The sequence below is a fragment of the Tauraco erythrolophus genome, chromosome 25, assembly GCF_009769465.1.
Source record: "Tauraco erythrolophus isolate bTauEry1 chromosome 25, bTauEry1.pri, whole genome shotgun sequence".
Classification (NCBI taxonomy): domain Eukaryota; kingdom Metazoa; phylum Chordata; class Aves; order Musophagiformes; family Musophagidae; genus Tauraco; species Tauraco erythrolophus.
The window spans coordinates 2,010,341-2,036,541 of NC_141489.1; the positions used below are offsets into that span (position 1 = coordinate 2,010,341).

General features: G+C 48.9%; 1 protein-coding gene across 2 annotated transcripts; it reads left to right on the plus strand.

Annotated features, from left to right (window-relative positions):
- Nucleotides 1-775: 775 nt before the first annotated feature.
- On the plus strand, nucleotides 776-25,058 carry KPNB1 (karyopherin subunit beta 1). 2 transcript variants are annotated; one of them, XM_086626496.1, is made up of 22 exons: nucleotides 776-815; nucleotides 1,097-1,155; nucleotides 4,270-4,452; nucleotides 5,826-6,026; nucleotides 7,590-7,742; nucleotides 8,866-8,925; nucleotides 9,281-9,370; nucleotides 9,795-9,905; nucleotides 11,664-11,765; nucleotides 12,959-13,183; nucleotides 13,607-13,798; nucleotides 15,324-15,454; nucleotides 16,979-17,126; nucleotides 17,447-17,518; nucleotides 19,844-19,988; nucleotides 21,643-21,725; nucleotides 22,348-22,455; nucleotides 22,709-22,852; nucleotides 22,964-23,069; nucleotides 23,400-23,514; nucleotides 24,098-24,259; nucleotides 25,024-25,058. In XM_086626496.1, coding segments are annotated over exons 1-22 (2,631 nt in total). In that variant the 3' UTR covers nucleotides 25,025-25,058. The 2 variants fall into 2 exon arrangements, with proteins under 2 accessions (XP_086482622.1, XP_086482621.1); XM_086626495.1 differs by lacking the exon at nucleotides 25,024-25,058 and having other exon boundaries at nucleotides 24,098-24,263.
- Nucleotides 25,059-26,201: the final 1,143 nt, after the last annotated feature.

The following is a 26,201-nucleotide window of genomic DNA, read 5'->3' on the forward strand; positions in this document are numbered from 1 at the left end:
CGCCGGTTCCTGCGGTACCGCGGCGGGGCAGCCGCCCCCCTCGCTCCGCCACCTTCTCCTTTACACGGGTGCTGCGCTCAACCGGCGCCAGCCCCGGCGGGGACGGCGGTCGGTTCCCTCCCGGTGCTCCGCTCCCCGCGCAGCACGTGGCTTCCGCCGGGGCCCCCTCCGGGGGAGCGGGACGTGCTCCCCGCGGCTGCCTGCGGGCGAAGCCACCCCTGGTCCGGCCGGGCAGCGCTGGGAACGGCCGGCGGGGCCGTCCCGGTGCCGGTGTCTGTGTCCGCCCCCGCCCGCGGCGCGGCCCCCACGTGGCTCCCGGGGCGCCCTTCCCGGCACCGCCCAATCACCGCGCGCGCCGCCGGAAGCCCCGCCCTCGGCCTTCCTTTCCCCGCCACCGCCCGCCAATAGCTACCACCCCGGCCGGCGCCACCAATGGGAGAGCGCGCCGCCGGCGGCCGCCGGCCAATCAGCGCGGCGGCGCGGGGCGGCGGGCTGCGGCTCGGTATCCCTCCGCCGCCCGCCCCGCTCGGTGTGTGTCTGTGTGCGCGCGCGCGCGCACCCGACCCGCTCGCGCGGCCCCTTTTCTCCCTCCGCCGCCCGCAGCAGCAGGAGCCGCCGCCGTTGCCGCGCCCGCCGCTCCCGGCCTCCTGTGCGGGACCCCTCCCTCGGCCGCGTCCGCGGGGCAGGCCCCGTCCGCCTTCCCTTCCCCTCCCTCCTGCGGCCCCGGCCCGCTCCGCCGTCCCCCCGCCGGTGCCGGAGCCGCCACGCCGCCGCCATGGAGCTCATCACCATCCTGGAGAAGACGGTCTCACCGGGTAAGGGCGCGGCGGCAGCCTGAGGGCGGGCAGCGGGTAGGCCTGGCGGGGCTCGGCTGGGCGGGGCGGGGGCCGCGCACCCCGGGGGCGGCCGAGGCGGTGGCCGCGGCCCCGGGAGGGAGTGGGCGGAGGTGGGGAAGGCCGCGGGGCGGCCGGGCCTGGGGTCGGAAGCGGGGCGGGCCTGTGCCGCGGGCTCCGCCGGCGGCGCCTGAGGGCCGGGCGGTTGGGCCCCGCGCGCCCGCTGACTGACGCCGGTTTTTCCCCTTCCCCCCCTCCCGCAGACCGCTCCGAGCTCGAGGCGGCGCAGAAGTTCCTGGAGCAGGCGGCCATCGAGAACCTGGTGAGCGCCCGCGGGGCGGCGGGCCCGGGGCGGCGGGGCGGGCCGGGACCGGCGGCGCGCGCTCCCCTCCCCCCCCCCTTCGCCGCCGCTCCCCGCCCCGCCCGGCCGGGCCGAACCGCCATGCAGCGCAACCTACCCTGCTCGCGCCCGGCCGCCGCCCGCAGCCAATCGCGGCGCTCCCCTCGCCGCCCGCAGCCAATGGGAGCGCGGCGCCGCGCCGGCTGCGGGAGCGGCCGCGGGCCATGTGCGGCCGCGGCCATCGCTGCCCCGGGCGCCGCCCGGCCCCGCCGTGCCGTTCCGTTCCGGGCAGGAAGGCGGGCGGAGTAGCCGCGGAGCCCTGCCAGCTTGGGGAGGGGGGCAGGGGGTTGGCGGCTTCACCCCGGGCGCGGGGAGGGCAGCGCCGGGCAGGCGGGAAGCTGGGGCGGGAGTTGTTCCTGCGCCCTTTTTAGGAAAAACAGAAAAATCCTTAAAAAAAAAAAAAAAGCAAAAAAAAAAAAAGGGGGGGGGGGACGGAACAAGGCCCGAACCCGCGTGTCTCATCCGGTGGCGGCGGGAGGGGGAGTTTTTGCTTAGTCAGGTGCGGGGCTGCGGCTGCTCCGGGCCGCGGGGGGCACGGGAGGGAGGGTTTGCGGCGGCACCGGGCTCGCCCGGGGGGTGCCGGCTCCCGGTGTGCCCGGGGGGGGTGTCGCCCGCGCCACAGGCCGCACCAGCATCCTGTCTTCTTTGAGCGGTTGCACGTGCTGGTCTCCACTGGTGTAAACTGGGAGAGTCACAGAGTCTTTATTTATGTTACTGGGGTTTAGGGCGCGCGGAGCATCCCTCGGAATCGGAATTGATGTGGACTTTGCGCTAAAAGTCTCTTTTGAAGGCAAAATTCTCTGAATTGCTGCTCGTTAAGCCTTAGGATCCCCCCACCCTGCTAGACTGAAGCTTCCTGGGCTGTTCCGTGGAGTATTCCAGGGGGATGTGCTCGAGCTGCTCACCATCCCGCCTTTCAGGCTTTTAAAGGAGCTGAGGGATATGCTGATTTTTCCAGGTTTCACTTATTCTTGCTGCCTTGCAAGAGCCAGGTCAAGGGAGGAAGCGGAGCTTATGCTGGGGCTAAAAATTTGTTCCCTGGTGTGGGATGGGATTGTGGAACAGTCCCTGTCATGGAAGGGGCAGGGGTCGAGGAGCTCCACGTAGGCTGTGAGGGCGGTTAATGGCTCGGCTTGGCAGGAGAGTAGTGAGGATGTGGGATGGAGGGCCGTTCCTGTTGCAGTATGGGGTGGGTGGGTGGGTGGGAAGAGCCCCAGCTGGCCCAGGGAGAGGGAAAGGGTTGAGATTCAGGTTGCCCAGCGAAGTTGTGGCTGCCCCATCCCTGGAAGTGTTCAAGGCCAGGTTGGATGGGGCTTTGGGCAACCTGGTGTAGTGGAGGGTGTCCCTGCCCATGGCAGGGGAGTTGGAATTAGATGGTCTTTGAGGTCCCGTCCAACCCAAACCATTCCATGAGGTTGGGAAGGGGCAGGAGGTACGGGATCGAGTGAGAGGTGGTGCACCCAGAGCTGGGAGTGATCTCCCAGTTAGTAAGTGAAGGTGGACCTGCAGAGCGGATTGTTCTTTGCCATCCCCTCCTCCTCCTCGTAGTTAATTTAAACCTTTTCTGAGATTTTCGTGGACACTTCTGTGGGTGTGGGAGCTCAGGTCGTACGCATCTGCATTTGCTTTGAGTGTCGAGTCTGGAAGACTTAATGCAATGCTTCTCATTTTTAGCTAGAATTATTCTTCAAGCTCCATGAAAAGGCACTTTTTTTGTGCTAACTGATGAGTGAGATCTCCAAGGATGCTTCTTCACCTTTGAATTTTAGTACAGTTTTTTCTCAAAGGTGGCAGCCACACTTTTATTTCATCCCGAGAACTTCTTTGGAATGATTCCTCACTTTTAATAAAATCAATATATAAAACGTGAGCAATCTGAATGGTTGAGAAGTGGTTTATTGTGGTGGATTTGTAGGAGTTTTGTCTACTGCATTAAAGCTTAAGAGCATTTCTGATGGCTTACACTCCTTGGGTTAGATTGTCTCACATTTTTGTTTCCAAATTCTGCAATTTGAATGTTGAAGAGTACTGGACATCCCACATGAAATATTTTTGAATTTGTGCTTTGTCATTGAACATGGGAAGTCCAAGATACTGGACTTATTTTCTATTTCTGTTGAATTTTTGAAGGTTAAATTAATTTTAATAATGACTATTTTTGGTGCCCTAAAATCTTTGTGTGGATCTTAAGTTATAGAGATTATAGAAGCGGGTTATGTGTAATTGGGTGTTAAACGTTTTCAGGAAAATCATGTTCCTGCTTGGAGTGGAAGAGTTTTGAAAACGATGCAGCTGTTTCCACTCTTTCCTAGAAAGGTTTTCTTAGTAGGCAAAACGCTTGGAAATGGAAAAGCTTCGCTGCAGGAGCTTTGGCTGCATCGTGGACGCAGTGGAAGGCTGGGAAAGGTGAAGCTGTGATACCAGGAAGGGATTTTGGTGCCGAGGCTTTTCCCACTCGCTCTCACCAAAAGCAAGTGGCGTTAGAGTCAAGTGGTTTTATCCCCCCGCCCTGCTTTTTGTGGGGGGCAACCTCCGTGTGTGCCTGTGTTCCTCTGACGGCAGAGAAGCGAGTTTGTAACCTTGTGATGCGCCAGAGGAGCATCTGATTTCACATTTTGACAATTCCTCGGTTAGGTTATAGTTTGGGTGTTTGCCTGGAAGCAAGGAAATAAGCAGCGGAGTTACTCTTCGCCACGTTTGATATCCATCCAGAAAATGCATATCTTGGCGTACGACCCGAGTAGCTTATTTAAAGGAATGCTGAAAGCAGGCAGGAGCACGGAAGGTGACAGTCTCTGAAGTAAGCTGGGAAAAACCCCCAACCAAGTCCACGCCTGCTTACGGCGCTTTCCAGCGGTTCCGGTTAGGAGCTTAACGCCCGTAATCTCGGGATAGAGCCGCCGGCGTTGCTTTGCTGTTGGGTTGGTGGAGAAGGAGCTCCCGTGAGTCGTGGTGTGGTTTTGCTGGGTGGACAGGGTTTTTTTTTTTCCCTTTCTGGGGGGCAGGGGCAGGTGCTGAGCCCTCCTCTCTCCGCAGCCGACCTTCCTGGTGGAACTGTCCCGAGTGCTGGCAAACCCAGGCAACAGCCAGGTTGCCCGCGTAGCGGCTGGCTTGCAGATCAAGAACTCCCTGACGTCCAAGGACCCCGACATCAAGGCCCAGTACCAGCAGAGATGGCTCGCCATCGACGCCAACGCCCGCCGGGAGGTCAAGAACTACGTAAGTCTGGTGGCTTTTGGTGGCTTCTGGTTCTTGGTTGTTGTCTGGCAGCGAGGGATGAGCCGTGAACGTCTTGTCCATCCTTTTCCACCTAAGGAGTCTTCCGTTGGTTGGCTGCTCCCTTTCATGAGACAAGCAACATCCTCTGCACTTGCTTGGCTGCTCTGTTGCTTGTAGCGTGTTTAATCGGTAGAATTATTAGAGTAAAAAACCAAACAGGTATAGAGGCTGCTACTTTTAGGTTCACACCTGTAAATACTTCTGCAAAGAGCCTCTGGATAGTCTCCTGTGGTTGCAGGATCTCGTGGGCATGGCTTCCCCCGGGGTGATTGCAGCTGGGTTGGTGTTGGCCTCTCCTTACGCTGGAGCGGTTCCCTCAGCTGGTGTACGGTCCACGTTGACATCTTTGAAGCGTGTTCTCTGTCACAACACCCGTGTTTACACGAGACCTCGCAAATTTTCAGAGCAGAATATGGTCCAAAACTTTCAAGTCCCAAAGGGGAAATTATATTCTGAAATTTTCACACAGATGGGGAAATTTGCCTGAGGACCCCCGTGCTCTTTGATCGTTGAGGGCTTGCAATGGCAGAACTGGTGGCTTAGTGGTTTTTGGTGCCAAAGCCTGGATGTACCCAGCATTTTGTAATTGATACATGTTGGCCCTGCGCTTTGTGATGATTTTGTGTTAACAGAATCAGGTTGGGGAGTGATGATGATCAACTTCAACCTTTTATTTACATGGATGATAGCTAAAGGGGGAACTGACAGTTAACAGGAGCTGTCATACTGTTGACAAAACCAGTTTGTTACTGTTTTCTGTCAATTACCATTAGAAATGCAGTATTTGTTTAGTGGATATATGGAAAATGAAGAGGTATAACTGGAAATGCTGAAAGAAATGCACGCCCCTTCAGGTTTTTTTTTCAGAAACAGATATTAAGTGTACAAAAAAAAGTCATTCTTCTGATTGATTGCAAGGAAAACGAACACAAATTATTCAGTCCAATTATTCAGTCCTATTTAGATGATCTTGGCATAACCAGTCCGGTGTTTGGGGGGTGTTTTTAAAGCACAGTTTGTTTGGGGTTTGCTGTATGGTGGGGGCCAGGAGGAATCGTGCAGTGAGTCACGGTCGCGTGTTGTGGCGCGCGGCGTTGTGTATGGGATGTAAAGGATGTGGTGGAGGTGTGTGTGACCACACAGCTGGATCTCCCTTCCTGGAAGGGGCAGCCATGGCCAAGTTCATTTCAGATGTTGTTTGTCCACGGTCACGGCCTCGTGGGCAGCGGGAGAAGGCAGAAGGAGCTTCACTGGGGAGCGCCCATCTCCCTGGTCACTGACATCAGACCGTCGCCGGCTCGTCTCTCCCGCAGGTGCTGCAGACATTGGGCACAGAAACGTACCGGCCCAGCTCAGCCTCCCAGTGCGTGGCCGGCATCGCCTGCGCCGAGATCCCCATGAACCAGTGGCCCGAGCTCATTCCCCAGTTGGTAGCCAACGTTACGAATCAGCACAGCACGGAGCACATGAAAGAGTCGACGTTGGAGGCCATCGGATACATCTGTCAGGACATCGTGAGTATATTTTAAGTCCTGTTTTATCTTGAGTGTATTTTAAGTGCTGACCAACCTCTCCAGCCTTCCCTTTCCTACACCCCTCTGTCTAGCAGGCCGTGGTGGTCCCTTGTCCCTGTCTTTTAACACTAGTCTGGAGGATGTCTCCGTGCCGATGGGCAGCAAACTCACAGGGGTGGTGTCTGCAAGGACTGACCCGCTTTTGCGGCGCAGATCCGGGTCGTCTGTCAGAAGGTGCAGATGGAAGCCTGCGCGTCGCTGCGGCCGTAGGATGGCGAAGGGGGGTGGTGTAGAACCTCAACTGAGCCTCCAGTTGTGGGGAATGTTACAGATGAGTGATACGTGAGTCCTTTCTGTGTTGAGGAAACCTGACAACTACCTTCATCTTGTGTGAAGAGTCTCTATATTCTTAATTTAGGATATTTTGATGCACAGGCAAGAATATTTAGCTCTTTGAGGCACCTTCTACAGAAGGTCTCATGGTTTGGTCAGGGTAGTTTGTGGTATCGTGATGCATCAAGTACCTGATGTGAATTGCTTGCAAAAACCCTGTCTGAGCTAAAAAACAAAATTATTTGCTGCTTGTCTGGTGCCACTGAATGCCTTGGAGAAGGCACGTGTGGCGTATCGCTGGTGGGACCTCAGGATAACGAGGGAGAAGGAGAAATCTTCTGTTTGGTGCTTCCATGGGGAGCAGCGGATCGGTTTCACTGGGGAGGTCGGTGGCTTCATGGAGGGTCAGTGAAATAAAGAAGGAAATCTACAGCTGTGGAGGGGAGTGCTCCAGGTCAAGTGATGGTGGTGGTGTTCCAAATCCGTGTAAGGATAAGCACGTGCTCGTTGTTTGCTCGGGTGACATGGATTGTTGGTCTTGGGATCTTCGGATGCCCTGGTTGGTGGTTAAGAGTTTTGTAGTTCGTGTCAGTCACTTTGTGACACCATTTATGGCCGTAGTTTGGGAATTTACTGCTGGATAAACTCTGATGTAACAATTAATACAGTTATTTGGAGGTCTTGCTGTCTTAAATTTATTCCAAAGAAAAATTAATCCATATTCACAGTTTTATTCTTCAAGCCTTGAGTGCTCAGCAGTCACCTGTCCTTGCCACTGGTCCAGGCAATATGTTTTTGCCATATATCTGTAAAAGACTGGCAACTTCACCAATAAAAGTATCCAGTGCAACAGCTGGTGTAGACCTCTGTCCAGTGTATGAAGGAACTGGAAAACAGTCAGTGGTTTTTAACTTGCTAATTAAATGAAGTCAAGCAGTCTGAAGCTTGTTGATCTGTTATTGGAAACAGTCGTGTTTGTTTGGCATTTGTGACTCGAATCTCTGGAATATGTGCTCTCAGTTCAGTCTTTTCTGTCCCAGAAGCTGTAAAGACATAACGGTGTGTGAATTCCTTGTGTTTGTGTCCTGGTGCTCCCAGGGAGCAAAGAGCTTCTTGGCCTTAAAGTCCTAAAAATTCTGCTTGTAGATTTCAGGATCGAGCTCTGAGGGTGCTTTAAAATACAGAGAAGGCTGTTCAGCTGACAAATAACTTTATCAACACGTCTTCTAGGATCCAGAGCAGCTTCAGGACAAATCCAATGAAATCCTGACAGCCATCATCCAGGGAATGAGAAAGGAAGAGCCCAGCAACAATGTGAAGCTAGCAGCTACTAATGCACTCCTGAACTCTTTGGAATTCACCAAAGCAAACTTTGACAAAGAGGTGAGGGGGAGAGGGTAACAATTCCTGTCCTGAATCCACGGTCTGTGATGAGAAATCATGCACCACGCTGAGGTTTGATGCATAATTTCGTTGCAACTGAGACTTGGATTCGTTCCTGTGAACCTGGTATGTTCCTGTTGTAATGCAGGAATACTGTGGAAATCTTCAGGGATTCATCAATGGAAAGGCAGCATTGTTGACTCTTTTTTTTTGGATAAATTTGAACTGACCTTAGAGTTTAGCCTGTTGGATGCTCTGCTTCCTCATCAAACTCTGCTCCATAATGCTGCTGTAGGAGGACAAGCTTGGATCAGCACTTTCTTTCGAGTGGTGTGGCAACAATCCAGATTTAACTTTGCCTCTGAAAATCGTTGGGGGAGGAAGGCCTGTGAGAGTCTTCAGAATAGAGTCCTCAGAGTGAGAATCTTTTCAGTACAGAAAAATCTATTGATTTCTCTTTTCCTTCTCAGATCAAGTCCGTTCTCTTGGTCCCTACCAGGGAGAGCATGGAATTAATATTGAACCTTCAGCTTAGAAGGTCTTTGGGTGAAAACCTTCCCCAGTCAGCTACTTGGTGGATGTTGATGGGGATCAACCAGAGTCTTTCAAAATGTGAGATGGGAGGGAGGTGCCTGATCCATTCAGACCATATTTCTGTTGGTCTTCAGTACTGTGAATAGCCTGGGCATGAGTCTCTTCCTTCCTACTGAAATGCAAGAATATCCAGGTACTTCTCCTGGGAAGTCCTGACTGAGTTTTAAGTTTTTTTGAAGCAATTGCTGAAATAGTTCAGCAAACAGTAGAATATTTTTTTTTTTCCCCTCTCCTTTTTTTTTTTTTTTATTTTACAGGAAAAACTAGTGTCTTTAGTTCTGCTGTGTCTTTCTATTTTGGGCAGCCTGTTAAAGGCTTTTTAAAATGGAAGCCTGATATTCCCATTTTGGGGAAGAAATGATTTAAAATACTGCAGTGAGTAGTAACCTGTACTATTCCTTGATCTTTAGAAGTGCTGTGTGAGTGGTTGTACTAGTCCAGACTCAAAACACATCCTCCATAGGAAGGCTTGCAAAGACTTTAATGCTTTTGTAATACAGTTCTAATGTTCTTTTATTTCTTCTTCCAGTCTGAAAGGCACTTTATTATGCAAGTAGTCTGTGAAGCAACACAGTGTCCAGATACAAGGGTGAGTGAAAATGATGCAAGGGTGGGTGAAAAGTGCTGTGATTTGTCACTGCTCCTTTTTTGGGGAAGCTGGCTAGAACCTCTAGCATCAGAAAACTGTTGAAAAGTGTTACATGAAATAAACAGCATTCTCTTAAATGACTGGTGCACATGTGAGTACTTGGACAAAATGGGTTTTATACTTGAAGTTAGTAGTAGTAAACTACTAGGAAGGTTTAAGAAGAGACTTTATTAGGTGTGGAGTAGACTAAATCAGCAGACAGGCTGGGTTATTGATTTGTGGCAGGCTACAGCTGTGCTTGGCTTTCAAGGCACTCGGAAAGGTCACGTCTTTGATCTGTGTTCTGCTCTGGCAGGTACGAGTGGCTGCCTTACAGAATCTGGTGAAGATAATGTCCCTTTATTACCAGTATATGGAGACGTACATGGGTCCCGCGCTTTTTGCTGTGAGTACTCGAATTTCTCCTATACAGTTGTCTGATCTTCCTGCACTCCTTTGTCTTAATCCAAGAGGAGAAGCTTCCTTACGTTCCCGATTTGCTTTTCTTCCCCTTGGCTGCAGCTGTGTGCTGTGAATCTCTCTTTTCCAGCAAAATCCGTAAAACCAGTGTCAGGTATTTCAGACTGGAGACTCCAAAAGTCAGGACAGTGCAGATTGTGTGACGTGCTCTGCAGCCCTCCTGAGGTGCTGATAAGTTTCTAAATGAGGAGATTGTCTTCAAGAACAGTAACTCCAATGTGGTGATTTCAGGCGGTCTTGAATCTCGTACCAGTCTCGCACCAGTTGGCCGAAAGTTGGGGCACGTATTTCGGGAGAAATAACACGCTAAAACGTCCTTCTCTTCTCTCCTTTCTTTCATGTTTCTAAAGATAACTATTGAAGCAATGAAAAGTGACATAGATGAGGTGGCTCTACAGGGGATAGAGTTCTGGTCAAACGTCTGCGACGAGGAGATGGACCTGGCTATAGAGGCATCTGAGGTGAGCTTGCAAATGGCTGTTGGAAAGCACCGAATGCCCACGATCATCAGGCTGAGAACGCTGAAGTGATGTCTTTCAACTGTGTCTGAAAGTCCTCCTGTTCTCCCAAGTGGAATGGCGTGGGGGAGCAGCCCCTCTGAGCCCTTTCTGCAGCACTCGTGGGTCCACGATGAGACGTCGTGCACCACTCTGATGCGACGTGACGCACGTCCGTGGTGGAAGCTGAGACCTGAGGCTGCATTTTGTGCGCTGCGGAATCAGCACGGTGGTGTGGTGCCCACCGTAGCTTTTAGCTGCTCACCTGGGTACTCACAGCTGCCTTACCCAGGGCTCAGCTACGATTAATTTATTCTGCCCTTGGAGGTGAACGCGGAGCTCGTGGCTCAGGTTGTGGAGGAGCTGCTGTTTGGAATTCCCTTTAATAACTCTTTAGGTTGTTTTCTAGGCTCTGTAGCCTAATGTAAAGTTATTATTGTGGTTTGAATATAATCCCTTTTTCTTGCTAGATTAGATTAGGACGAACTGCCTTTTTAAGTGAGCAAAATGGTTTTAATGCCAGCCTGGCTGGGAATTGAAACTAGAGATAAAGATTCTCTGACAGGTTTGATGAGAACACACCGTGACATACGAGTGCTAGTTTTCTGCAAATGGTACCTGACAGCTACCTGATTTCTTTTTAGCATTCCAAAGTCAACTCAAGCTACTCCAGTAAGGTTAACCTAAACGCACGCTAAGCTCTTACCTGTACTAAGCACAGTCCAGTACTACAAAATTATCAATATCGTTCTGTCTTTGAGCTGTTGCTTCATTGAGACAGCATCTCGAATTGTTGAGATATGTTGAAGGGAGAGTTTTTCTTGAATTACTTGCTGTATTGGAAGCCTGGTGGGCTCTGGTACGCTGACACGTAGGATTTCTGGGGTCTGTTAGAGGTGCAAGTGACTTAGTCCTGCCCCAGTGTGCAAAAAGATTGATCGCTTTCTACATAATACATTATTTATGAGTTAAGTATAAAGCTATGGGATGAAATAAATTAATCATTATCCTTTACAATGGATGGGGCTGGAGATGAATTTGGGGTGGTGTTCTGCATGCAGGTGCTGTTTGCGTAAATCAGCTGTGCAGATCAATAGTAGCTTAAACTTTGAAGGGCTCCAGATGAATCATACCCATCTTAAAAAGCAGCTAAATATATATTTATGTTGAAAGCCCAAAAAAAGCAAGGATAGCGAGGATAAAAGGACAGTCAGCAGCATGTAGGTTCAGTTTATATGCTGAAGACCTTTTGCTGCATCTGCTTGGGGTCACTTGTTAATTATTCATAACTGCAAACTGGAAATATTTACGTTTGTGCTGTGTGAGAGGAGGCTCTCTGTGTATGGGCTGGTAAATGGAACTTGCTTGGTGAATACTGAACTGTGATTGATGCAGGGGGTCCTGGAGGTTCCTGTGTGTTATGGTAGCTTGCCCAGAGAAGCTGTAGCTGCCCCATCCCTGGCAGTGTTCAAGGCCAGGTTGGATGAGGCTTTGAGCAACCTGGTGTAGTGGAAGGTGTTCCTGCCCATGGCAGGGGGGTTGAAACTGGATGGTCTTTGAGGTCCCTTCCAACCAAAACCATTCCATGATTTCTATGAACTCAAAGTTTGTGTTGGAAGGAGAGGAAAGCCTGCAAAAGAGAATTTGTATCTACTGGAGTTCATAGTTCAGACCTTGTTCCTATATAGCCCCTGAGAATCATTCTCTAACCCTTTTTTCTAGGCAGCAGAGCAAGGAAGGCCTCCGGAGCACACTAGCAAATTTTACGCGAAGGGAGCACTACAGTATTTGGTCCCAATTCTAACACAGACGTTAACAAAACAGGTGAGTTCCAAAATCCCTGCTGCATGTCAAAAAAAACACATAGGAGGTCTCCTTTGAAGTTCTGGGGCAGCGATGCCGCCGTTGGATGGAGGAGCCAACCGTCGGTGGTGGTCACTGCTCCCTTGTGAAGGTGACCGAAGGTGCTTGAGGTCCCCTTGGGTGGTTTTTGAGGGTGTCCTTGGTCAGTGCACCGGTGGTGGCAGTCCCTGGTCTGTGATGAGACATCATGCACCACTCTGAGGGAATGATGCATCAATTTTTAGGGCTGAGACTGGGAGACTGCATCCACTGTCATTTTTCTGCTGAATTCTGCTAACACGTGCTTGTGTTTATGGTTTCTGAAGAGGTTTGGTAGTTACCTGTATTCCTAATGAAATGGTTGCAAAATTAAAACCAGTGTACAGTCTCTGCATCGTTTGAGATCCAGTTTCTGGAATTCTTGAGCTGTGCTTCTGGAACTGAGAGGCCCATGTTTACTTAGTACCTTTTAAGCACTTTACAGGGACTTGTTTGGACTGTGTTTCACAGTCTAATCGAAATTAATGGAATCAATTGCTACAGCAGATCTAATTGTGAAATAAAACTGTTAATTAAGCCATACAGGATGGAGTTCATTTGGGTTTACTGTGATGAACTGGGAAAACGCTTGGTGCTCCTAGCGAGTCCGGGGAATTGTTTCCCTGGTTGTGTATCACTGTCGGCTCGGATGGGGAGAGTTAAATTGCAGGAGGTTCTAAAGTGCCTGTTAAAGCAGGAAAGATAAACCAGATAAGAGTCATCACAGGTACACAGCTTCAAAGGAATTTGGTAAGTGGCTGAGGAACAGTGGGAGGGCGGAGAAGCTATTTAACTGGTACAGCTGGGCCACTCTGCCAGGCGGTGGCATGGATTAAAGGAACGAAATTTCAACCTAGATGAGAGAGAAGCCATTTGGAAGATGTATGAGGCTGCTGTAGGTGCGTCAGTAAAGAGCTGGCAGCCTTACATCAGGATGGAAAGGTACAGATGATGCAAGTAATTCGGGTTGCTTCCCTGCCAGAGACGTAGCTGGTACTGTCAGACCTGAATTAATTTCTAAATATAACAGCTGGTAATCAGGCGATGTTACTTGCAGTAGATCCAACAGGATGCCACTGCTTGTGAGTGGGAAGGGATATTTTCCCCCAGGCTGACCAGGGGTGCTGTTCTCCTAGGATGAAAACGATGACGACGACGACTGGAACCCCTGCAAAGCAGCAGGAGTGTGCCTCATGCTCCTGGCGACCTGCTGTGAAGATGACATTGTTCCTCACGTGCTGCCCTTTATTAAAGAACACATTAAAAATCCGGACTGGCGATACAGAGATGCAGCTGTGATGGCTTTCGGGTGCATTTTGGAAGGACCAGAGCCTAACCAGCTCAAACCACTAGTCATACAGGTAAGATTCCTTGTGTTTTCTTGGAGGCTTGTAGAGCAAAAACCCTCTGAGTTATTTGGAAGAGGATGCCTGCTTTGCACATTGTTCTTAATCCGAGGAAAAGCAAAAGGATGCCACCTTTTCATCGTGTTTTAGAGAGATTTGGTAGGCCTAGAGCAGGTAGTTGGGTTACATAGCTCTGAATCACAGGGGCATGCTTGACTCCAGAATACCTGACTCCAGATGTGTCAGTTCTCAAGTTTTTCCCCCCTGGGAAATAACTTTATGAATCTTAAAATATGAGGACAATGGCCTAACTGGGTCTAGACTGTCCTCCCCTCTCCATCTATTCCTAGCTTGTAGGGAGTACTTTAAAATCAGAAACTTGTCTTTCCATCTGTTGCACTTGATCACACCTTTCTCCTGACTGCAATTGTGTTGTAGGCAATGCCAACTCTAATAGAGCTAATGAAGGACCCCAGCGTTGTGGTTCGAGACACAACTGCCTGGACCGTGGGCAGGATCTGTGAGATGCTTCCTGAAGCTGCCATCAATGACATTTACCTCGCTCCACTGCTGCAGTGTCTGATGGAGGGCCTGAGCGCTGAGCCCAGAGTGGCCTCCAACGTGTGCTGGGTAAGGCAGCCCCTTTGCTGTTGGACGTGGGCTAAGTTTGGGTCGACAAGGGGAATGTGGCTCATGTTCATATGTATGAACACACACACGTGTACATACATGTATGTGCACGTATACGTGTATATGCTCGCACACTTGGATGTGTTTGAGGTGACTCATGGCTTGGTCATCAGCACGCACAGCTGTCGTTAGCTGAAAGTTATCTCAAGGCTGTTTGGTGGCTCTGGTAGGAAAGAGTAAAGGAAGGAATGGACTTCAAGGAGAAAAATGCTAATATTCACCGAGTGTAGAAGTTGCCTTCGGTTTGAAACTGTCCTTGATAAGAGGTGTGATGGCTGTGTAGAAAAGGCGTGCTGGGGTTTAGCATTTCTCTTGAGGGCAGCTGGATTGCCTTCTCAATCTCAAGGGAGAGACGAGATACCTTGTTTCCCGTTTCCTAAGCCTGCTTCTGCACTGATTCCAGAACTAAATTGAGGACCATGAGGGTGTTTTTGTTCACTGACAGAGCTGCAGTCCCCTGGGCTGGTTTGCTGACTTCAGTCATATCGTCGTCTTGATGCATGTCTACCGCCAAGCAGCACATCTGAGCTTTCACCAGAAAGAGGGGGTGTCCCTTACTGCCTTTTAAGAGAGCTGCTCAATAGGAATTGAGCTAGAGATGAGTATTTACGTGTCAAAACAAGTTTCAGAAATGACAGAATTTGTTCTCTTAGTGTTCCAGAGGTTTGAAGACTTCTAGTCAGCACGGAAGCTTTTCCCCAATCCATTGATCCTCCAAAAGTCCATGTAACTGTGGCTTTTGTCTTCTGAAGATGATGACTACTCTGATGTTTTCAGACTGAAAGGAAAATCAGCCTTTCTCCTCCTGTAATCCCCCTGTCTCTCGGAGCAGTTACAATAAAACCAGGATTTTAACTTGTCGTGATGACAGTGGGTAGAACCTGCTAATACCCCGTGAGCTTCAAGCCATCTGCCTTCCTCCAGTTGGATTCTTGACAGCTACCAGTTGTTGAGACCAGTAGGGCTGTGCAGACGTTTGGCTGCAGACGGGGCAACTGCCTGTGTGTTAATGTTAACGTCACGTTTTAAATTTTTGAAATTTTCAATTTTTGTTGCAGCAAAGTTCAGTGCACTGAACAATTAGCTGTTCCTGAAGGGAGTCATTACTCCTGCACGTGTTTGGGGTTTTTTGGTTAGAATCACGGGATGGTTTGGGTTGGAAGGGACCTCAGAGATCATCCAGTTCCAACTCCCCTGCCCTGGGCAGGGACACCCTCCACTACACCAGGCTGCCCAAAGCCCCATCCAGCCTGGCCTTGAACACTTCCAGGGATGGGGCAGCCACCGCTTCTCTGGGCAACCTGTACCAGTGCCTCACCACCCTCAGAGTGAAAAATTTTTTCCTTATATCTCATCTAAATCTCCCCTCTTTGTTTTGTCAGAGTGAGAATTGTTGGAATGCACGTTTCTGGACTTGTGAGGGTAAATTCATTCAAGTAACAGCAATGGTTGTTCTGTGTTTCAGGCCTTCTCTAGTCTTGCTGAAGCTGCCTATGAAGCTGCAGATGTAGCTGATGATCAGGAAGAACCAGCAACCTACTGCTTATCCTCTTCGTTTGAGCTAATAGTTCAGAAACTTCTGGAAACTGCAGATAGGTAACGCTGAACTGGCTGGCTTAAGTCTTACAAAGATGCTTTTTTTTGTTACTTCAGACTGTTGGTGCTCTTTCTTTTGCAGCTTAGATCTGAATGTGTTTTTTTTTTTTGTCAGAACTGGGCTTTTTTTTGGTATCACGTGGAATATAGAATGCTAATCCTCAGGAAGAAAGCTGTTCACACAGAATAATTTCTCAATATTTTGTCCATACCTGCTTTTAGTAAATCTGGGGTTTCCTCCAAGAGTGCCTCTTCCATGTTTCACCTTGACGTTTCCGAGCACATCTTTGTACAGCAGTTGGAAGACTCTTCGAGGTTGGCTACGAGGCCATTGAATCAGGATTGCAGCCAGACACAATTAGGAATGTGTGTTGCACAGCTCGTTTCACTGTCGTTGTTTTATGCCGTGGTCGTTGCTGTAGTGTTCCATCCATTCACGTGAGCACCACGTACTCCCAGCAGAGAGGAGGACCTAGCTAGTCTGGATACTGTCCTTTTCCCAACTAAGGTGAAATATAAATCATAGAATCACAGAATGGGTTGGGTTGGAAGGGACCTCAAAGATCATCCAGTTCCAACCCCCCTGCCATGGGCAGGGACACCCTCCACTACACCAGGTTGTCCAAAGCCCCATCCAACCTGGCCTGGAACACTTCCAGGGATGGGGCAGCCACAGCTTCTCTGGGCAACCTGTGCCAGTGCCTCAGCACCCTCAGAGGGAAGAATTTCTTCCTTAAATCTAATCTAAATCTCTCCTCTTTCAGTTTAAAGCCATTGCCCCTTGTCCTATCACTACACACCCTTGTCCAAAGTCCCTCTCCAGCTTTCTTGTAGGCCCCCGTTAAATAGACGAGGTAAAATATTTTTCTTGGTCCTGCAGGTACAAAAATAAAGGTAATGCTGAAGTCGTGTTCTGCCTTAAGGTCGCATAAATCTTGACGGCTCAGAGTTCAATCCTTAGATCAGTTCAGTCGTCAGTCGAAGCCTTTTGCTGCAGGACTCCTTCTGAAAGGGTGTCCCTGTCTGAACAGTTCAAAGTCGAAACTCTCCCTGTCTAATTTACATCCAGCCAGAAGCGTGGTGTCTAGCTCAAGGCTCTGAAGCCCATCAGTCATCTCAGCAGAGATCTCAGCTGTCTTTATTTCAAATTTAACACCCTCACCAATGTCTTGGAGGGATGTCGGAGAGGTAGTAATGTATGCTGCTCACCTCTTGAGACCATCTCGTCCCAGGCAGGGTAGCAGCACCCTGGAAGACGTGGGTTTGAGGCTTTTTCTGTTCCTGTACTTGCTGCCAGGGACTGAAGATACTGGAAGTCATTATTAATAGTGAATGAAAAAAATATTCCAACAGTGGCTTCAGAAATTTCATTTACTTTCAGGTCTTGGAATACAGAAATGCAAGTGCTTCTGCTTGTCACAACACTAAAATTTAGCTGTTACCAATTGACTAAAAAAAAAAAATAAATCTGTTTCTAAGCAAGCCTGAGCACTGGGAGCTGCAAATATATTCCTTCTGTTATAGGCCTGATGGACACCAGAATAACTTGAGGAGCTCTGCATATGAATCTCTGATGGAAATAGTGAAAAACAGTGCCAAGGACTGTTACCCTGCTGTCCAGAAGACAACTCTGGTCATTATGGAGCGACTTCAGCAAGTGCTGCAGATGGAGGTAGGCAGACCCGAGTCCCAGACTCCCCCGTTTTTGAGAGGGGTTTAAGGGAACCGAGTAGGTGGGATGTTGTCGTCGTGCTGCAGCTTCATCTGTTGTAGAAAAAATGAGTTTTATTGCTGACTGCACACGTTGTGGGATAATGTGGGTTTATTTTGTTTATAGATAGGTAGATATAGGAAGCTTCTGAACAGTACCTCTTAAATTTGAAGAAACATATTTAAAATTGAATCTCCACACCTCATAGTGCTGTCGAAATCCGTGGGATGCGCATGGACCGCGATGCAGCTTTTCACACACAGGGTTTTGTTCTTTTTCAGTCTCACATCCAGAGCACTTCTGACAGAATCCAGTTTAATGATCTTCAGTCCCTTCTTTGTGCTACTCTACAGGTAAGTTCCCGTCTCCCGTGTCGTGGTTATGGGGGAAGAAGTGGGTTTAGAGCCATTTCTGTGCCCCTGAGGATGCAGACTTGGTCCTGGTGATGAGATCTGAAGGAGGAAATGGGATCTTGTGTCCCAGCTGACAAGTGGAAGGTGATCCAAGGTTCAGAAGGCTTCAGGAGAGCACGACTTAGGAAATCCAGGGCAATATGAATAAAGAACACCGTATGCAGCATGTTAAAGATTGTGTATGTGCTTTCAGATGGGCTCTTATGTTTGCTGCAAGCTGAACAATCACTTTGGTTGGCACGGACAAAGAAAGCTCCATAACAGCTTTAATTCGTTCATCTGCCTCTTGTGGTTGGTGTTCTTATTTCAAATGGCACTAATTAAAACGCGCTGAGTGTCCTTGGAATTAAACATCTGGTAACGAACAGCCCACGTGACTTGGAGTGCAAGTGTGTTTCAGTTCCTTGCTTGCTCCTACAAAGTCCACACTTCTTTTTTTTTTCCCCAAAAAACCACTCAGGGGATTGCTCAGACCGTCCTCTGAAATACGTGGTGCTCGATATTGGAGCTTTCGTGTTTGCAGAGCGGGGAGGGTGGTGCTGTGCTCTCCTGCTGAGCTCGTTAACGGTTATTTAAAACTATAATAGATGGAGATTCAGCATCAACGCAGCTCGGAGAAGGAAGGAGCGTTTTCTTCTGGAGGTGTAGCAGTACTACATAATCCGGAATAAGAGCAGAGTGTCTGTCTGTACTCTGATTTAGTCCTTCGTTGGGTGGTGTTTTCTGCAGTTTGTCTCTTCCATTCCCGTTACCCCGGGAAAAGGGATCCCTTTCCTCACCCGTGGGTAACTGCCTGTTTTCCCTGGCAATCAGTTTTAGCTTCCCATTCTCTTAAGTGAGGTTAGGAGGTCTCCTGGGTGTTGTCTCCAGGTTCTTTTGAGACATCATTAACTTTATCCTTCTCATTCCGAAGCCCATAGCATTAGCAGTTACTTTCACTCTCCAATTTTAGGGTATTTTTTCAAATAATGGGTAGATGGGAATAATCTGTCCTTATGGTGGACTTTAATGGGGAGACTTGAGTATCTAGAATCTCTCAGTGTGATCACTGATCTCTTTCAGGACACCTCTGCCTGTGGGAAGTGTAGTACAGGTGGAATTAAACTGCTAGTTTACATTTGTAAATGTTTTCTTCGTTATTGCAAGCTCTGAACCTTCAGTAGTTAAAGCAGATACTGAAGTACCACTAAGTAAAAATCAGCAGGGAGATTTTTTTCAGTGTTACGTAGTCAAATCTACTACTTTGTATTTCCAGCAGAAGAGAAAAAGTACGTAGCAATTATGAACATCCAGCAGAGGAAAAAAATATTTGTTAATATGTAAATAGAACAAAAAAAATTAAGACCAATTATTTAAACAGTCAAAGTAAACACCTTTGGAGTGACTCAGTTTGAAGAATCAGACTTGAAATAATTATTTTCCTCTGCAGGTCAAGGAATCAGCCTTTCTCTTTTCGTAGGAAATGTGAATTTATTTTAAATAGGGATACATCGAAGCCGTGTTCGTGGTCCCCATGCTGAAAGGGATGGTCAGAACTGTGTAGTAGGAGCAGAGTGTAGGTGTTTCCATGGGGTATTTCCTTGGCCCTTCTGCTCCCTGTAACGTGCTGGATAACACAGAGCACGTGTGAGCTCACCAGCCTGCTCTGCTTGTATGTAACGCTGCCTCTGCTCTCTCCAGAAATCAATTTTTTACTTTTCAAACACCTCAATGCTAAACATTTTCCTGTAAATGTGTTTTGCGTTGGACACACGTGGATTTTTTTTTTTTTTTCTCTGCTCATCCCGGGTAGGAGAGGTCTGACTGCAGCTCGCAGCAAGGACGTTCTCGTGTCATGTTTGAGGTTTAATGCTGTGGTTTAGAAGCAAAGCTTTCATGCAGCCCATGCTTGGCAGTAAGGGATTGCAGCCACATGGCTGTGATGGAAAAGGGCTTTTTTTTTTTCTTTTTAATAGGACCAATTTTGGGCTGGTCACATCTAATGCCAGCTCACAAATGGAAAGCCCGGAGAACAGCCTATGCAGCAGGAAAGGTAGAGTCAGCTTGTTCTGTAGCTGGAAAATTGAACGCAGCTGAAATGAATGGGACTTTGCACTTGCACTGACAAAGCATATTTCTGCAGCAACAGAGTTCAAACAGCAGCTTCGTTTTTAGCAGCCCAGCGTGGTCACGAGTGTTCAGAGCTGGCGCAGGAGATGCAAAAAGGCACGATTCAGCCTTGCCTAGATGGAAGCAACGACAGCCTCTTTCTCTCTTCCCACCCAGAACGTCCTCCGGAAGGTCCAGCACCAGGATGCTTTGCAGATCTCCGACGTGGTGATGGCATCTCTGCTGAGAATGTTCCAGAGCACGGCGGGCTCGGGGGGCGTGCAGGAGGATGCCTTGATGGCCGTCAGCACCCTGGTAGAAGGTCAGTCTTGCGCTGCAGAGCGCAGTCCTGTTCAGGGAGAGGCAGAGCGGGGACAGAACTGGTTTGCTTCCATCTTTTTCTTACTATATGGCAAAAAACTTCACCAGCTCCTGGTTCTGTTTGAGGTATGGTTTTCACCACGTTTATCTGTGACCGGCTGGTTACACTAGACTGTGTTTTGTGAATGAATGGTTTGTTTTCTGTCAATGACATAGCTACGATGCAAATCCTGCTGGAAAAAAAATCCCAAATGCTGCTTCGTACAGCGCCCAGCACAATGGGAACCTGGTCTCTTCGTGCTGCTGTCTGACAGATTTCATGTTGTCTTAATGATTCATGCTCGCTGCTGCCCGTGACCCGTGGTGGTTTTGTGGAGTTGTGGCAGTGGTGGATTTACAGCCATTGTTCTTGTTTAAAAGAAATAACGATGGCAAAGAGCAGCGTAGAATGAGTCAGAAGGGGTGAAGTAAAACAAAATTTGGGTTGTGGTGTTCCAGGCAGTTTGAGCTTCGTGGTTCAGGTTTAGAAGGTGGTGACTGTGGCATCATCTAGAGCTCTAGGAACGCTCTGTTGTCAAACACTACGTATGAGTGTGAAAGTTGAGGTGCTGTTGAAAGTCCACGTGTAACCTCATTACCTAACACCCCTGCCTTGCCTCCAGTAAAAGCCATCCGTGGTTTGGAAATGGGTCTTTGGGAGACCAGTTCATAAGGAGACTTATTGGAGTCTTCCCCTTTTCCTGAGGCTGTTATCCTGGCTCGCCTCTTGAGGGTCTGAGCAGGTGACAGGACCTGTTTCTAGTGGAAGTGCATGCTCTGAGAGCACAGGACACCTTGTAAGTGCACCAAGAGTTAGTTTTGGCTTTTTGGAGTAGCCCCTTACCACACCAGCATGTTTGGAGAACAGGTCTGGTGGGTGCCACTCCGACTGCCCTTTGAAATGTCATGTGGGGTGGCCAGAGGAGGCTGGGAGGTGAATGAGAACATTGAGTGGGATTACTGCAAGCTCACCAGCAAGTAAAAATGAAAGTGTGTATCCTCTTGGGACAAAGACCTTTTCACTTTTGGGTAGGGGAGCCTGCGTGCATGGTCTTAGCGATGCAGGTGACTTGGGGAAGGTGGGAGTTGGCAGAGAAGAGCAGAAATATTTTACTTCAAATATTGCTTAACTATAAACGTGCTGAAGAGTGCCCTGCTTCAGCCGCTCGGTGCTGGAGAGGTTGAGCAGCTGTTCCCAGAAGGAAGGTGCTACAGCTGTGGTGGCAGCAAAGTGATGTGAGAAGACGTGGAGTCTTCAGCTGATGCGAAGCAGCGTAACGGTGCCAAGCCCTGCCTGAAATGTGTCACCACGTCTCTCTCCCTCCGATGGGTCTGCTCAGTCGGGCAGATCTCAACATCCTTTCCAGGCACAGGACGGGGTTGTCTGCCTTCAAAGACCTGCAGAGAATTGAGCGAGCGTTTTCCAACCTCACTTTAGTCCAGATGGACATATTTCATTGATAGCTTTTGTGTGAGAATTGATTTGTTGTGCTTCTGTGGAACACAGGAGAGCTGGTTTTGGGTGGAATATAATGGTGGGTTTCTGTTTTGTTGCACTCCAGCAAACACATCATAGGTTGGGATTTATTTCTAACTAGAATATTTTCCGTGTACAGTCTTAGGTGGAGAGTTTCTGAAGTACATGGATGCCTTCAAACCGTTCCTTGGCATTGGACTGAAGAACTATGCTGAGTACCAGGTAGAGGTCAAACCAGGCAGCCCTGTGTTCACAATCTCTAAATTCTCATCTGCTCACAGATGCTGAGTTCAGCAGGTGTGCATCTGTAAAACACCACAGCTTCCGGTGATGAAACCAAAATTGGAGCCCCATAGACTTTAATTACTGGCTGCATGCACGAATTTAGACTCACTTCTATTTAATTCAGCAGAAGGCCTTCATTAACTTGACACCTGTGTTTTCACTGCATATTAGTTGGCCTTGATGAAGAAAGAGGTTGCCACTGGCTGTGAATTCCCATTAGAAGGTCAAGTCATGGTAGTCACCGTGGGGTGATGGTTTAGACTGCCCGGCTGCTGAATTTGGTAGTGTTTGTTCAGACCAAGTACCTGTCACTTTCTTGGCATCTGGATCTCCTGTCCTCCTCCCTTGGTGAAGCATGTTCAGCTCTTTGCAGCTGAGTGGCATAAATGGCTAACGAAGCAGGGACCCATCAGCTGCTCTGTGAGGGTCGTTATTCTGGGTGGTGTAATGGCTGCAGACTCTCACTGCTACTTAGTGCTTTAATAAGCTGGAGCTGTAAGGATGGAGTGTGGAAGACTGACTCACTGGGTGGGTGTCTGACTTGCTGTTCTATTTGCAGGTTTGTCTGGCTGCAGTGGGCCTGGTTGGTGACTTATGCAGAGCCCTGCAATCCAACATCTTGCCTTTTTGTGACGAGGTTATGCAGCTGCTCTTGGAGAACTTGGGGGTGAGTGTTTACCTTCTCATTAGCCAGTTAGTAACAGTTGACTTGCACACTGAGAAGAAAGTGGGAGGTGGGAGAAGCAGAAGTGTTAGGCATGCTCTGAAGATCTCGTGTTTGACAACTATCTTGCTTACTATTTGAATGGAATCCAGATTTATTTGGGGTAGGGATTTACATTTCAAGTGAATGTCTTCCTTCATTAGCTCCTCCCTCCTTAAAAAGAAGCACAACTGAACGGTGCCAAAATCTCTTCCAGAATGAAAACGTTCATAGGTCCGTGAAGCCCCAGATTCTCTCCGTGTTCGGCGATATTGCCCTTGCCATTGGAGGAGAATTTAAGAAGTACCTCGACGTCGTGCTGAACACCCTTCAGCAGGCCTCCCAAGCACAGGTGGATAAGGTAAGCCCGTGGTGCACGCTCCGGCACCCTCGTGAAAATGGTAAACCAGTGAGGGCTGCGCGCACGTCACCAGGGACGTTGCTGAAGCGTGCTTTCCTCTTGCCTTTCCAGTCTGACTATGACATGGTGGATTACCTGAACGAGCTGAGGGAGGGCTGCCTGGAAGCTTACACTGGCATCATCCAAGGATTGAAGGGAGACCAAGAAAACGTGCACCGTGAGTACTCTGTCCTGTGTGGTGTTTCTGTGCCCAAAGTGACAGAGGGGGCTAGGACCCTGCTTGGACAAGCTGTTTCACGGGGGTTGTCACACCCGTGGACATATCCTGGTTCTGCGTGGGAACTAACACTCTGCTGCCATGAGCAGGGAATGGGTTTAGAGCCCTTCATTATGGTTCCTCTGGCAGTTTTCCCCCCTCCCTGTCTCAGACAGCTCATCTGGGGACAGATTCTGGCTGTTTGGGGCTACACTGAAATCCCTTTGAACGGGTGGACGGGTAAACACGAACTGTGTTTCACCCCGCTGTAATAAAGCCGTTTTCTTTCAGCTGATGTGATGCTGGTGCAGCCCAGAGTAGAATTTATTCTGTCTTACATTGACCACATTGCTGGAGATGAGGATCACACCGACGGAGTGGTGGCATGTGCTGCTGGACTGATAGGGTAAGCGTCCCCATCCTATTCCGACTGACAGCACGCTCGTCAGGCAGACAGACATCTTCATGGAGCTGCGTTTTTGTGGCTGTCTGAAGTGTTTAACATCAGCTCTGGGTTTTCAGTCTGGGGCTGGATGTTTAACCCAAGGTGTGAAGCGGTTACACTGGTGAGGTCGTTTAACTGACAGGGTGAAAACCAGTAGGTAGAAGTGAACGTTGAGTGTGTGTCACAGAAATTCCAGACTTGTGGGTTTTCAAGGATGACCTGGGCTTAGAAACAAAACGCCCCGCTCTCAGTTCCTCGAGTACAGAGGAGCTCGGGTCAGGGTGTTTTAATCTTTCCTGTTGCATTTAGGGAGAGCTGATGGGAACATCAGGGAGTTCAGTCTTTGGACAGGAGATTGAATGTCTCCAGTTAGTCACAATTTCAGAAAACCGTTCGGCTCTCCTGCTGAAATTAGTGACCATATGCAGCATTTTAGAAAGGACATTAGCTGTGAGTCAGATTTCTTTCTGCTAGCGAGAGCTGATCAGAGCGATGCTGGCACATCTGTTTGTGGCACTCAGCCTCAAAGCCTCTCTTCCTTCAGGGATTTGTGTACAGCCTTCGGAAAAGATGTACTGAAATTAGTAGAAGCTAGACCCATGATACATGAACTGCTAACTGAAGGAAGAAGATCCAAGACGAACAAAACGAAAACCCTCGCTACCTGGGCGACTAAAGAACTGAGAAAACTGAAGAATCAAGCTTGGTAAGGGATGACACCCACCTCCTTTTTGTGTTGCATAATTATGAAATTGGCTAAACTCCTGAGCCTGAAAGAGATGCTTCATGAAAGCCTTGTTCTCTAGAAGGTTGTTTCTCACTTATTTTTCTGTAAACAAGCCCCATCTGTGGTCTTGTGTGTCAGAACAAAGATGAGAAGCACGGTGAACCGCTCCGCTTCCACCGAGCGCGGACCGAAGGGCTTCTTCGTGAAATAATCACCTTTGCTGGTCGGGGACAACCCTGCCCTCCTCCAAATGGGGTGTAACCGAAGCCTGTTGACTCCTCAGCCCTACTCTGTGTTCAGGGAGTGTCTGGATGATGCTCTTAGGCATGGGTCAGTGTTAGGTGGTCCTGGGAGGAGCAGGGAGTTGGCCTCGATGATCCTTAAGATGCTCTGTGAGTCTATGATCCTGCTTTTGTAGAGAGGAGCATAGAATCATGGAACGGTTTGGGTTGGGAGGGACCTCAGAGATCATCCAGTCCCAACGCCCCCTGCCATGGGCAGGGACACCCTCCACTACACCAGGTTGCTCAAAGCCCCATCCAACCTGGCCTTGATGGTGTGTCTGCATTTGGGAGAATAAGTCTGTTCCAGCTTTGTCATCCACCTAGAGAAGTTCCATAGTATCCCTGTTATTTCCCTTTTAGTCGATTTTTCCCACTTAAAGCAGTTTTATCTCCCCAACGTGGCGTTTTGTGGTGACAAAGGGTTGTTTTTTTTTTTTGACGGACCCTTTTTGCTTACAGATCTGTTACCATTGGGATGACACCTGAGAACCCCCACTGGAAAAAAATCTCCAATCTTTTGAAAAAACCCGGAAGTGAGGAGTGTGCACGGATGCTGAATGTTTGGGAATGAGAGGATGAGTGAGTGAGGCTTGAAACACACCACATTGAAAATCCCTCCACGGCGACGGCAGCCGCAGCGCTGCCCGCCAGCTGAGCACTGACCCGCGTAGGAAACCTGACGTCGGCCATCTCGGGAAGAGGGAACGACCGCTTCCTGTCGGAGCAACGAGCGAGGCTTTTCTTCCGACGGACCAGGACTGGCTTCTCCGGTGCAGAAGGGGAACGGCCGGTTGGGAGGAGAGGAAACGGGGTTCAAGTGTGGTGCTCTGTGTCTGAGGGCTGGCTGCTGGGGGGAGAGGTGGAGCCGTGGTCTCCAGCCGCCTGCCGTAACCTTTGCCGCACGATGCTGTCGGTGCCTGGGATAAAAAGGAGGGGGGGGGTGAAGGATTTTCAGTCTAGGAGTGAGTGTGTGTGAATGAGGCGGTATCCACATTCTCAACTTCAAGTCATTGCAGTTTATCTTTTTCCCGAAAAAAAAAAAAAAAAAAAAAGAAAAAAAAAATAAATAAGGGTTAGCTGTTGCGTTTCATAAACTAACCGAAGTTTCAGTCTACTGATGCAGCATAAGAGATGTAAAAAGGAAAAGAGGAAGAAAAAAAAAAAAAAGAAAAGAACAAAAAAAAAAAGGAAAAAAAAATAAAAAGGAAAGTCGCTCTTTAGGGCTTTTTATTTTAGGGAAACACTGACGAATGTTCAGAGCTCCCGTTCTGAGTGACGCTTTTCATGATCTCGTTTCATCAAAGCGCCTTTCCTTCCTTAATATTGTTCAACTGTGAATGTAGAAATGGGGGAAAAAAAACAACTGTTGCTTTAGAGGGAATAGAAATAAATTGTCAAACAAGATTTCAGGCTTAAAAAAATAAAAAAAAAAAAAAAAAATACAAACGTTAAGTGCTCCGAATTGGCAGCGAGAACGCAAAGGGAAAGATCTCTCCTGACTTGTACTGTAGCAGCCCGAACACCCACAAAAATTGTGCCAAAGAGTTGAAAAACAAAATAAAACTTCAGGTAATATTTTGGATTGCAAAATGAGGATAAATTCAATGTTCAAACGAAATCTGATAAAATGCCATTTG

Bases quoted from the DNA above. Each gene is read 5' to 3' on its own strand.
- KPNB1 (XM_086626495.1), top strand. From the start codon at position 776: ATGGAGCTCATCACCATCCTGGAGAAGACGGTCTCACCGG. The intron at 7,743-8,865 runs GTGAGGGGGAGA...TTCTTCTTCCAG, and splicing joins AAGCAAACTTTGACAAAGAG to TCTGAAAGGCACTTTATTAT. The intron at 19,989-21,642 runs GTCAGTCTTGCG...TTCCGTGTACAG, and splicing joins CGTCAGCACCCTGGTAGAAG to TCTTAGGTGGAGAGTTTCTG.